The sequence below is a fragment of the Anopheles merus genome, chromosome 3L (genome assembly GCF_017562075.2).
Source record: "Anopheles merus strain MAF chromosome 3L, AmerM5.1, whole genome shotgun sequence".
Classification (NCBI taxonomy): Eukaryota; Metazoa; Arthropoda; class Insecta; order Diptera; family Culicidae; genus Anopheles; species Anopheles merus.
In genome coordinates, this window is record NC_054085.1 from 31,573,166 (window position 1) to 31,585,970 (window position 12,805).

A 12,805-nucleotide genomic window follows, 5' to 3' on the forward strand; every position below is an offset into this window, starting at 1 on the left:
AGGAGGAGGAGCAGGACGACGTCCCAATTGACCGGGGCGAAATGGCGTGGTCCGTCGCGTTTGCGTTTGAGCTGTACGCGGATATGTTGCTCAACGCTCAACGGTTGCGTCTTGCCGACACATTTTCACACGCGGGCCATAAACGGCCGTCCCGAAAGCGGGGAAGGGAGAAGCAAGAAGGATGCCCTCGAGAGCCGCCTGCACGTGTGGGCTGAGTGCCGGAAAAGGGAGGAAAGTTAAAGTTCAAAATACCCTCGCACGAAAGTCGGAAGTCGGAAAATGTGTGGCCGCCGCCGGGGGGAAGAGCTGCATTTGCGACCGGAAGCGACTTTCGGCTTTCCGGCGGCCTTCTTCGGTAAAGGGTGACGGGTTTTTATTGCTGTTGTTGTAGTGTTAGTTTTTGTTGTTGCAGCAAAAGGTCGCAATACGGTGAAATTGGTAAAAGAGTGACTGTGTGGTTTTTGGATAAGCGACGAACCCGCATCGCGAATGTTTTTTTAAGCTTTCAGGGTGAATGACATTTGAAGGTGTTTACGTACATAACATACATTACTTTTTTGTTACATTAGAGTTAAATTTATTCTATATGTTAGAGTAAGCAAAAAAACAGTTTGTATGCAACATTTATTTCAACTAAAGCAGTCTCTCAAACCTCAAACCAGCAAATGTTGATCCAATTTGCACTCCTCTACCTCGCAACCATAAACTAAACGCTTTCCTAACACACAAACGAGCGCACCCTTGGCAAAGAAAACACTTTCCCGCCTGCAATCAATGTCACACCTCGGTTGACAGGTAGGGAAAGGTGCTACTACAGTTTTATCACATGCAAGTGTTTTGCACAAACGATCGTTTACCGTATGCGACAATTGTTGAATCGTTTTCATTGTTCGTCTGTCTAATATGGGGAGAATGAAATGCTTTGTTAAATGTCACTGTGGCAGCGAATGAATCGTTGTTTTCGCCGTTTTTCCACCTGAGCGAACGACACGCGGGCGTGAATGAGTTTTGCAAATACACACCGGCACAAAGCAGATGTACTTTTTGCGCGGTGACCCTTTGTGGTGCTTTGCGACACGAATTGCAGCTAGCGGGGTAGTGTTTATTTACAACTACTGGGCTTAAGATTCACCGGTTCAAACAAGCGAACAAACAAGCCCGATGCTCTTCAAGCTGACAAATTGCATCTTTCTTGAGGGGGGTACGTTCGATTGCGCATTGAGCAATGAAAATGTATAGATGGCCGGACAGAAGAAGAGGGTGCACACGGTGCTGGAATAAAGCTCAAGTGTCATTGAGCTTACCGGAGAGGTTGTTGTTTTTTCTAGCCTTCTAAGAGCGAGCGTATAGATTTGTAGGCCAAGATCAGCGTGACAAAGTGACTCAGCGGCTGGCAGGGAAGGCACACGCTGGATGGTACATTGAAGAAGGTTTTGCGACACTTGCACAAACTGGGTAACCTTCTCGACTTTAAACCCAACACGGGACAAAAAAACGGTATACGTGTGCTTTGTTTTATAATTTATTTCTTTTTTTGTGTGTTTATTTATGTTTTACCGGCACGCTATACAGCGCTGGGAATCGATTGACGCAATGTCCAATTGAAAGACAACACCGTTGTTGGGAGGGGGGGGGGGGAGCTAACATGGGTGACGTTGCGGCACGTGTCAACTGTACAGTTGACTACGCCAACGTGCGCACTGTATCAAGGTTTTTCGAGTGCTTAAGGGTTCGTCGCTTGTAACCCAGCTGACCCAAGCTACTGCTTTTGGAACGGTACAACGAAACAAAAACCGGACCTGGAGTTGTTTTGGTTGTTTTTGATGCTGTAAGTACCGCTTTTTTCCGCCGCGGGCATCGATTTTCTCACGATGGAAGAAAATGTAACAAAAGTATCATTCTGTGCTTTTGATTCAATTCTGGGAAGATTAAAATAAGATTTTTTTCCCTCCCATTGCTTTTGCTCTTGGAGCTTGTGAGGCTTTTCGTGAGCTAAAACGGTACAGCGGGACAAGTAATCTCATTAATACACCTGCACACTGTGGAAGTGGAAGCGATAGAAGCGGCTAACGGCTCAATTAGAACATCCGCACAGGCCCCGTGCTGGTGCTACCTACTTCTTGTGCACCGCCGATAGGAAGGAAATGTAACGTTTTATTTAGGAATGGATAAGACTTACGAAGCGAGGTAAAATAGCTTTACCAAAAAATGAGACGATTAAGACATCAATTTCTCACCCAAAAGAATGAATGGTGCACGTGTTTTAGTCGATGGGAGTTTTTGCTTATGAATATGAATAAAAATGATGTTTCAGACCATCCAAAGTAAATGGTCATTGACATTGAGAATCATAAATGATAGTGTTATGATAGTCAATATCACAGAGAGAGAGAGACGGCTTGTATCTACTACTCGACGGTTCGTTGCTTTATTCTTTTACTGAAGTCTTTTGTTTTTCTAATAAAATATGAGCTTAGAAATGAGTTCTATGCATTTTAAGGCAGTTTTGACCCTTGGTAAGAACCAAATCTCGTGAAAAGCAGACCAGTTGTACCATCAATAAATCACTCAAAATTATGTATCATAATATTTCTTTTCAACTGATTAGAAACAAATACGTTTGTTTGGTCTTTTAACAATGACTGAGAAACATAAGAAAAGAGAAATTTTAATATCTGACAAACATTTCAACGAAGTAAAATTCCACATTCTCCGGTTCGTCGCTTGATGGTTCGTTGAAGTCTTTCGGTTTTTATTATAATTATGAACTAAATTAAGATTTTTAAATGTATTCATTTATTTTGGGGCTTTTATTATTCATAATCCCATCGAGCCAGTAATGCGACATAACGCTTGCGGTAACGGTTTACATCACCTACCACCTCGCATCACACACTACGGCTGACCTGTGCTGGGGAATTCTCGTTTACCCACCCCTACTGATTTCGTCCACGTAATGACGATCAAACAACATTACGGTTTGTGCGAGCACAGAATATCTATGGCGTTGTTATCCCTCATTTGCCACCGCGACGGGTCATACGCTAAGACGACGGTTGCGTTTCGTAGAATACATAGATGGCTCTAGTTAAAGCTGCGCTCGATCGGAACGTGGTTGGAATTCGCATACGAATAGCACGTTGAAGGCTGAAGGTGCCGGCCCATGCCGCCACACACGATCGGCCGGGCCATAATTGTGCAACGTGTGCACAGAGAGACACACACACATTCGTGGTTTATTAAGTGCGCCAAAAACAACAATACTGCGCACCGGCCCTTTTGGCAAGCCGCGCGCGCGCGCGCAAGACCTCGTTCTGTTTGAAGGAAAAGCCAAACGATGATTCGATTGCTATTTTTTGTTTCTATGCATTTTTGGTGTTCGTGACTTTTGCGCCGGTATTGCTTTGTGAGCACGTGACCCTCTGCACGGTGAAAAGGGCCGTCGCTCGTTTTAAAAACGCCATTATCTCCCACTGTGCCTATGTGTGTGTGTTTGTGTGTGAATGCAGTGTGAGTATCAATGCGTGCAGAAGGCCGAACCGGCCACGATATCAGTTTCATTCGCACGTTCATTGATGCGCATCAATGTGCACGCGACCTTAACCGAATATATTGAAGGGTGCGGCTCTGGATTGCGTGAAAGGAAAACAAACGCTCGAGCAGGCGGAGGAGTAGACAGACACTCTCTCGATGAAGCAATGGTAGTTGGGAAGGGGGGAGGGCGCGAAAACTAGGTGAAGCCCTCGGCAGGTTAAACGATGCGTTGTTTTCCGTTGCGAGAGGGCCGCTTGTGCTGGATGCGTTTTAATGACCATTCCTGATGGGTTGGCTACCTCTGTCAAGTGCTGCTTTTTGTTGTTGTGAAATGCGCAGTGTCGAGTGTTTTTCCTTCGGTTCGGTTTCGAACTGCACAGAAACCGCTTGCTTTGCTCGATCGATTCGCTACTTCAATTGAAAGAGTGAAAATCAATCGTGTTCCGCGCTCGTAAATGGTGTCAAATTTGGATACCGAACACAGCAGCGTGCATATAAAAATGAAAACCCCAGTCCCTAAAATTGATGGAAATAGGGAGAAAAGGAAAGCTTTGGGGGTTTTGTGCACATTTTAAAGGCCTTTTAAGCAGAACCACAAGGCGAAGTAAATGGTATCGATGAACGGTGCGTTTTAGCATAATGATTTACAGCTTGCGATAGTCTTCCGAGCTGAATGGTGTGGTATTTAGCACTCGTTGTGGCTAGATTTCTGACTCACTCTCGCCTGGCTCTATCTATCTGGAGGGTGGGCGAAAGAAGCATCTGACTGCCCAGAGACAGTGGCAGAGAAAGTCCTAACCGCCCTCAACGTTTCGCACAAAAAAAGAGCACTCCGCGCCAATTCGTTTGTCGAGAGTGCGGTGGATTTCACCGGTGGACACCTGGCGTGTTGGAAGCGATTTTTTTTTCTCTTCTTGATGTTGTGCGCGCTATCAATGAATGATCTTGAGGCGGTGAGGTTTTTTTTTAAATGTTGCTTTCTTTGCATATTTTTCTTTTCATTATGGCGCGTGTACAGTGTGGGCGCTTTTGCAGCAGATAGAATGAAAGCGGGAGCTAGTAGCGAGTGGTGAAATGAGATTGAAAAGGGTTTGTAGGTTGCGATTTTTTGCTGATAAACCTGTTCCAGCGTGTTTTACGTGGAACGTTTCAAATGGTGCAGCTAGCTGGTCGTGATTATCATCCAGAAGTAGTCTATATATGGAAGGATGTTTCCGTTACTACTCGATGTTGACGATTGCAATTTGAAATCGATTAACAATTTTCACATTTGATTTTAACTTATTTCTGCATACCTTTTCAATAATGATCTTACGTGCCATTTTTCAATATCTAATAGGATTCTACTCAGATTTAGTAATTCAAAGATTAGGAGATAAGACAGGCCTACATCAAATTTAAATGTTACACCGATTAGAAAAAAAAACTACATTTAAGAATTTCTGTGTTTGCTTTGTCCATTTGCGGCTTTCAATCTCTTTTATATAAGTTTTAAATTTTGATTTCCGTAATTAGCCAGCGGCACGTGAAACGTGTGTTTCAGAATATTCATGTACTTCTTAACACAATTATTTCATTTGCCGTTTTAATATTTTTGAATAATATTTTCAAAGAAATTTTCACGTTTCCGGTTTCCGATTTTTCCGGAATTGAAAATACCCGATTTACTACATCCCTGATTGTAGCAAATCTTACAAACAGTTAATAGTGTCAGGATAGTATCAAATATTCTATAAAACAACCATAGTTGTTATATCGTACCATTACTAAACGATGTCTATAAAACAATCTTACAAAATCATGCTGCAGAACAAAGCGACTGCCGCAGGAAACATTTATATAGCTCATCTTGAACAAAAAACAATAAATTAATTGGTAATGTCAAACCACTGCGAACATCCGGCCAGTAGCCGTTCGGTCCGTGTCTTCAATAACTAAAAAAAAAGAAGCAAACTACCTTCATCCATTCCCTCCTCCTGCAGACGGATGGTACGACGGATGTTGACCGGGCGCCGTTGTTGCGCTTTTCTTCTTCTAATTGCTAAACGATTCGCAGTAAAATCGAGCAACCGATTCGCCGCATTGATTAGCCGGTAAAACGAAACTAGAAACGCGCATCGAATCAGCCTGTCGCCGACCAATGTCACCCGCTGTTGTGTCGCGCTCTCAAATCGCTCGCGCAGCGCGCATGAAATCGCGCACATGAAATTGCTCGGAATGTGTGTGTGCAGCGTGAACAATCCGTTGCCCGCTTTTCGCTTAATCGCTCGGGGACTTAAGGGCGTTCGGCTTGATCGGGCAATGGAAATGGCAACTGCGGAAAGTTTCGAACACGCATTGGGTGTGCGGTGGTGGAAGGATTACGCCAAATATTCACCGGTGAGCGTTGGTTAGTGGATTTATTTTCAGTTAATTTTGGACGCCAAGCGAAAAAAAACACACCCCGATTTACTTTCGCTTTCCCCTTAAAGCGAAAAAAGTAATGTCAAATGCTGAAAATTAACACCGAACCCCCCCGAAAAACCGTTGATGAAGTGAATTATGGTGCTGTTGATGTAATGAGCATGGCGCAGTGATGCCGGTGACAGGGCAAAGAATCGGAAGGTAACGCCTTAAACCGCAACTTTGCCCGATCGAACGATGATGGTGATTTAATTTCACTTGCTCCTCTTCCCTTCCTCGTTCCAACCCATAAAGGGAGCGAGAGAGAGCAAAAAATCGCGTTAATATTCGTTGCAATTATTTTGGCGGGACGCTGTCGGCTTGCGCTAAATCGTGCTAATAACTCCGGAAACTGCATCCAACCAAACGCGGAAGCATTTGCGCGTGTGTGTGTGTATGTGTGTGCAGCCTCCCAAACATATGATTATTTCGGCGCATTAATTGCTGGCGGGTGTAATTACATGTGCTGTGCTCGGTTGATTACTATCAACCTTTCGGGCGAGCTTTTGTCGCAACAGTTTTTGGGTTGAAAATCGGTCGGCTGTGAAATTCGTTGTCAATAGCCAGGCGCAGTCACTCAAGGGGAAAATGACGAGGACTTTGAGAGAAGGCTAAAAAAAAGAAAGAAACTAATAAAAGGAACATGGGTTGTGGGGATTGCGCAACCGTCTGCATAAGGGTTGTCACATTTAGGACGTTGATGACAATTTCATCGCGACGGGAAAAGCTTACACAACGGGTAATCATTACTTGGATGATGTGGTTTGGGCAGTGTGGTATCAAAACGGGATTAACACTACTCTTTGAGGGTGCTTTCTTCGTTGCTGGTGCTTTGTTGGGCTGGAAACTTTCCCGCTAATGGACATGTAGCTATGTAATTTTGGTTTAAAAGGTACCTTTCTGTTGGGTGGAGTTGTTCAAACATGCATCATCAGCTACGTCGTATTACTATTTAATTGAATTGTGTGTCATAACTTTTAGTTTTTTCTCAAATGTTGAAGGTTTGCTTCATTAAAATGAGTTATACAGAGGTTTAAACGATTTAAATTGAATTATTAAGAAAACATAAAATGCCAAAAATGCGTTAAGTGTCCGTAATTTGAAGCAATACGGTACATAGGTAGAATGCATTGCTATCTATAATTTTTAAGTTATTTTTCTGATTGATTATGAAGATGCTCTGGTTACCATCTTCTCATCTCATCTTCTTTTCATTACTAATAATTAGGTTACATTTGTCACATTTATCACAACTTGAGCTATTACAATCCCCGGCCATCATTCAAGTAATGTGTACAACATTTTAAACACCTTCCTGATGGGAATTGCTTATCTGATCGTTAACAGATGTTCGCATCCTTTAGATGCCAGCCGGTTCCACTTCAAAACCCCGTCCTTCGCTTAAAGCGCGAAACCTCGGTATTACAACCGTTGCTAACGCTTTACTGTGTAATCGTTGCGTCTGTTTGATGCTGTTGCCGTTGTTGCTAATCCGCTTTTGCTGCACGCTTTGTCCGTCCCTCTTGTCTGGTTAGGAAGGGAAACACGATTTTCTCCAGTTTGCAATGAGTGATCTTTTTTTGCAGTTTTCCAGATTCACCAAAACTATAGCTTGCGTTGGCGAACACACAGGCTGGTTTTCAATTTCTGACCATCTTTATTTATTTTTTCCCGCTCATCTCGTCGGAAACCAACCTTCCCGAAGAAAGGGAGAGGGATGGAGAGGGGAAAGATGTAGCCCCACGCATGTCCAGCATCATCCACGGCTGTGTTGGGCTGTGCAGAAAACGTTGCGCATTAGATGCGCACATGAAAATAAACAAACCGAGGTGCGCGCGCGCCCGCGCTCTGTGAGGTTTGCGCTGTCGTTTTCGAAAAGGCGAGTTTTACGCCTGGAGAAAGTTGTTGAATATCGTGTTTTTTTTTTGTTTGCCTCTTTGGTGCGCAGTGTTTGCCAAGACGCAGCTGGCACCGCCCGTGGTGGATGAAGTGGGTTCATCGACGGCGCTTGAAAGGTGCGTGTGATGCGTAGCGATCGTTGTAATGGACGATGCGAACGAAGGAGTGGCCCTTGAGGATCGATAAACAATCGTTGAAGCTGCACCTAGAAATGACTCCATCAGCTGGATGTGTTTTGTTATGGTTGTGATATGTTCTTACTAAACATTTGATGCTCTTTAGTATTCTAATTTGCAATGGAAGTGAAGAAGGGAAATAGTATACAAAATGATGATATTTTTGCATCAGATAGCGTTCTTATCTTCTTTTTAAGACAATTTTACCAATCAAGAAACCTGGGTTAAAGAATGTTCTCTACAAAATATACAATATGTAACATTTGTTTCATGTTTTTAATCCCAGCATTAATTTCGATCCTTATTTTCCTCTTTTCAGCAACATCTCGGGAACGTCACGCAACGACCGGTGATCTTCCCTAGCCAATTCGTTTTAGAATCACCCTGTAGCTAATCACCGCACCACGAGATATAGAGCAACCTGCACGAAATAAGCATAAGAAAAAAAGCTACATATCAACCATGCCGGCTTACGCTGGGTTCGACAGTTTTGGAACGTCCCGCCGGACGGCCGAATCGCTGTACTACACCGCGAAGGAGTACGACTCGGCGGAAGAGTCCGACTACGTCCGGCGCGCGATCTTCGAGGACGGTCCGAACACCATCTTCAATCGGCGATATGTCGATCCGTGGGATATGGAGAACTATGTCTACATTCGCAAGTAAGTGAACGAAGCGCGCGTTGAGAAGCGAGACAAGGCACATGGACAGTAAAGAGCAAGTGTTTCCATGTTCTACGGAGAGAGGCATCGGGGTTTGGCGAAGAACGGAGGCATACCTGTTGCATAAGGCATATCCTGCATCAAGGTCGCAATCGGAATGAATAATATGCTAAATTTAATTTGCATCTTCAGGCGTCTAATTGGCGTCCGGCGTGCACGGGGTAATAGAGCCGAGCGGGGACGGCGCGCAAGGGGACAAGGTTAGATACGTTATTCGTAATGGCACACGTTTACAAAGCACATGAAATGGTGTTTGCTGGAATGTGTGGTTCCGAGTGAAGGTCTACAAGAGGATAGAGAATAAAGTCGCTGGACACAAGCGACGAACCCATAAAGTTGAATTAGTTGTTCCTAAGGAGATGCATATTTCATCCAATTGCATTGCCTCTCCTTATACGTTAGGTTTTATTATCCAGAATAAAAAAAAACTCTCGACATTCCAAGCAGTCATCCCCCTCACCCATGAAACTGCACCGCTCGTCGTGGATCACATTTTAATCACCATTCTCGTCCGGCCGTTGCTTGTACCGTTTGGTCGCATGTGAGGCTTGTGTGACTTAATTGATGGCTCCGTTAAGCGTAGCAACCAAGCGTCATCGTGCGGACCCGGTCATCCCTCATGCAGATGAGGTGCGTCCGATGGCAACCGTCATCCGGACGGCTACAGCTACCGTGACGTGCAAACGTTTATAATTCAACACCTTCCCTCCACCAGACTGCTTGGACGGACACACTGCATGCTCTGATTGGTTTTTATCTTTCTTTTCTTTCCTCCTCTCTCTCTCTCTCACACACACAGACAAGTGATGGATCCAACGTCCGAGTCCGAGGTACCGCCGTCGCCCGCCGGTGAACCGATACAGTCCAAGTTCTACTACGTGCCGGGCGAGCTGAACGGTAGTGGGTTGGAGTGTCGCGATTGCTCCAGTGCCGAGCTGATCGATCCCGAGTTCGATCCCGTCGCCCGTGGGGAAGACCTGGAGGGTCAGAGTGTCGTGCTGCTGCCCGAGGAGGAACATGCACTCGAGGGAGAGAGCCAGCACCACCGTCAGCAGCATCCGATGGTGGGCGACGAGCGGCCGAGCGAGCTGGAGGACGAGCTGAACGCCGAGGACGACGAGGACGAGGATGGATTCTACACCGAACGATACGATACCGTTATGGACGAGGATAGCATCGGGGGTGATGAGCATGTCTACAGCTCATACACGGGTAGGTTCCGACTTCCGGAAGGCGTGCGTGGTGTGTACGCAATCGCAAGTTCGATTCGAACTGTTAATCGAACCGGTTACACCGTTTTCCTAAACCGGACCCGCACGTACCGGATACGGTGATTACTTCCTGCATGTTGCTGCGAGTCCCCTGGGGAGGAAAAGGTGGTCATTTCAGCAAACATCAGGCTTGCGGGGCCATCGGCGGCTTTTGCAGCGTTGTAAAGAAGTGCCGACAATTAGCTCGGGAAGGGTTTTTAGGCCTATTTCTATCCCTCCACGGGGTGGCCGTTGTAAACGTAGAAAGTGGAAAGATGACCTCCTACAGTGTCCTGATTCGATTGCACCAAACAGCGATTACTGTAGCCATATGTGGTACAGGGCATTCTTCGGAATGACGTTCCGTGGATAGTGTGGTCAGAATCCCTCCCGCTTGGTGCTGCAAATAGATAAGTAGGCTTAGACCTCAATACGGCAAAATGGAGGGCAAAACATTGAAAAATATGGCACAGATTTCAAGTGCGTCTTCGATTGTACAGCCACGTACAGCGCTCAATATCGGTCACCGAGCGGGATTCTTGGCCCTCAAGGAAACTGCGCCACATACTATTGGGAGGATACAGGAAAAACCTGTTGGTTTAGTTTTTTTTCTTCGCTCCCTCCCTTTTCTATTCATTTCCAGTTTTCAGCTCCATCGCGAAGGAGAGCCTACCGACGAGACCTTCTCCAAATGGTCTCATTCTTGCGCTAAACGCGTCAACTATTAGTGTTGTGGCGGTAACGCAAACATTGAGAAGAGAAAAAAAAAACCCTCAATATTGCAACGTCCAACCAAGGGCCCTTCGGGGTTTAGCCACAGGGGCATGTTGACAAACGGTTTGGCGTGTGGTTAGCAGCTTAGCGTGGGTCGCCTCGGTGGTCGTTATGGTAAATTACTAGTTTTCCATTACGATATTGCGGACAGTGCCACCAGTGCCTGAGCTGCTACGCTGGATCAATGAAGCGTGCAGTGGATCGGAACGATGGCTGACGTTTTTGTTGCGCTGCTTTCCTTCCCGTGAAACTGTTGCCGTCCATCATTATTGGACATCGAAACTACCGTTTGATGAACTGCTTAGCCAGTGGGGAGCTCCATAATTGGAGCTTGTTTACTTATGGCAGGCCGGTTTTGCTTGCTTTGCCGGGGCTGCAGCGAGGGAGTATGGTGGTAGCGTTTCCAACGCGCGTTCTGACGCGGGTAATTAGAATTTCATCATCCCTGGTGGTGTGCCTGACGTAATGCGAAACGGAACGAAATGGCCCAAACGTACCAAAAGGACCACAGAAAGGGAAAGCCGTGTGCGCGCGCGTGAGTTTTTTCTCTTAATTCTAACACTATGTTACAAACTTTTTTTGAAGTAATCCTCTGATTGACTGTATTAGAGTTGCTCTTGCTCCTGCTTCACCTTTGGTGGGGTTTTGCTTTTACCAAAAATAAACACACAATCGCTCGAATCGGGGAGGGTGGTCTTTACCACCCCAGGACCAATTGCAGGTTGCGCGGTTGCGTCTGCGTAACGACCTCGTTTCGTCACTGCTGGTGGTAGCGGATGGTGGAGCGTAGACCCGAAGACAGAGAGAAAGAACCTCTACACGATTGTGGACACGGTCCCCAGACGTCAATGTTTGTAAAATAGCGAAAATAGTCTTTAAATTTGTGAGCCTTTTTCCTGATTCGCCTGTTTTGAACGGTTACATTGCAATGCTTTGTTCATTAATCAATCAGCGTGTCATTAGCTTTGGTTTTGGCACCCTCAGACGTCTCGAAGTGACCTCAATCGATCGACTCGATGTTATTGATTTTTGGTAAAATCACTTTTGAATTGCGGTTGGTGCTAGTTTTGATGTATTCATGTTAAATTGAAGAATTGCATTTTCCTCCAAAGTTTTTTTTACTCTTTTCGTAAAATGTTGCATTTGGGTGTTTTTGGCTTTTGAAAAGGTGCTCTGAACGTTTTTTGGAAAAGGTCTGGAGTTTACCTGAGTAAGTCCTACCGTATGGAAAAGACTGAGACTGGGAGTCGTTTTAAGGATGTTAACCTGATAATTCAAACATTATACAGGTTTTAATTAATAAGGATATTTAAAAGTCCAATTCTTCAAAGATAAATCTCCTTACCCTTAAGTCGTGGAACGATATCAAGAAGATGTCAAGGTCGCACCTCAAGCCCTTCAAGATATTTTGTTTCCAGATGTTTTGGATATCCAATATCTAACACATAAGAAAACACTATTTAATAGAAAAATGAATCTTGTGAGAGAGTAATTCATCTGAAATTTAAGATTTTTTTGTGAAGACGAATTTCTTATCGTTAAACTTTAAACTCGACAGTTTCTTCTGCACCCAAAAATACGTAAATTAATGTCCTGTGAAATGATTTATTATAGTGAAATGTTACCACCATCAAGGTAAAATACACTCTTAAACCTCTGCTCAGGCCTCAAAGCATGAAGACTTACAGTCACCCTTCTATCTGCTTCTATAAAGCTGAAAGAACGTGAGAATGAACTTCTCGGGAAAGCTCCCAGCTCGCTCAAGCGCATGGTTAGCGTATTAAGATTAACTATTTCCAATCGCGAGAGAGTGCCCAACAAGCGATGTTTTTAATACTTTAAACATCTAAAATGATTGAATTCAAAATGGTATTTAAAAGATGGTATGTCTACCAACCACAACAAAAGAAGGTTCGCCGCATGCTTAGTTTGTGATGATCGCAAGCACGTCAGCTGTTCGTTGGCGCTTGATTCGACCCTTAAGCTTGAGCCTTAAGTTTTGGAGGCT

General features: G+C 44.8%; 1 protein-coding gene across 3 annotated transcripts in view; it reads left to right on the plus strand.

The window, feature by feature from the left end:
* Positions 1-12,805, plus strand: part of LOC121599394 — a 32,174-nt gene that overhangs the window by 16,669 nt on the left and 2,700 nt on the right. For all 3 annotated transcript variants that reach the window (XM_041927170.1, XM_041927168.1, XM_041927169.1), the window contains exons 3-4: positions 8,371-8,713; positions 9,573-9,985. In XM_041927170.1, coding sequence (XP_041783104.1) covers positions 8,514-8,713; positions 9,573-9,985 — 613 coding nt within the window. In that variant the 5' untranslated portion in view covers positions 8,371-8,513. The remainder of the gene's footprint in view (positions 1-8,370; positions 8,714-9,572; positions 9,986-12,805) is intronic.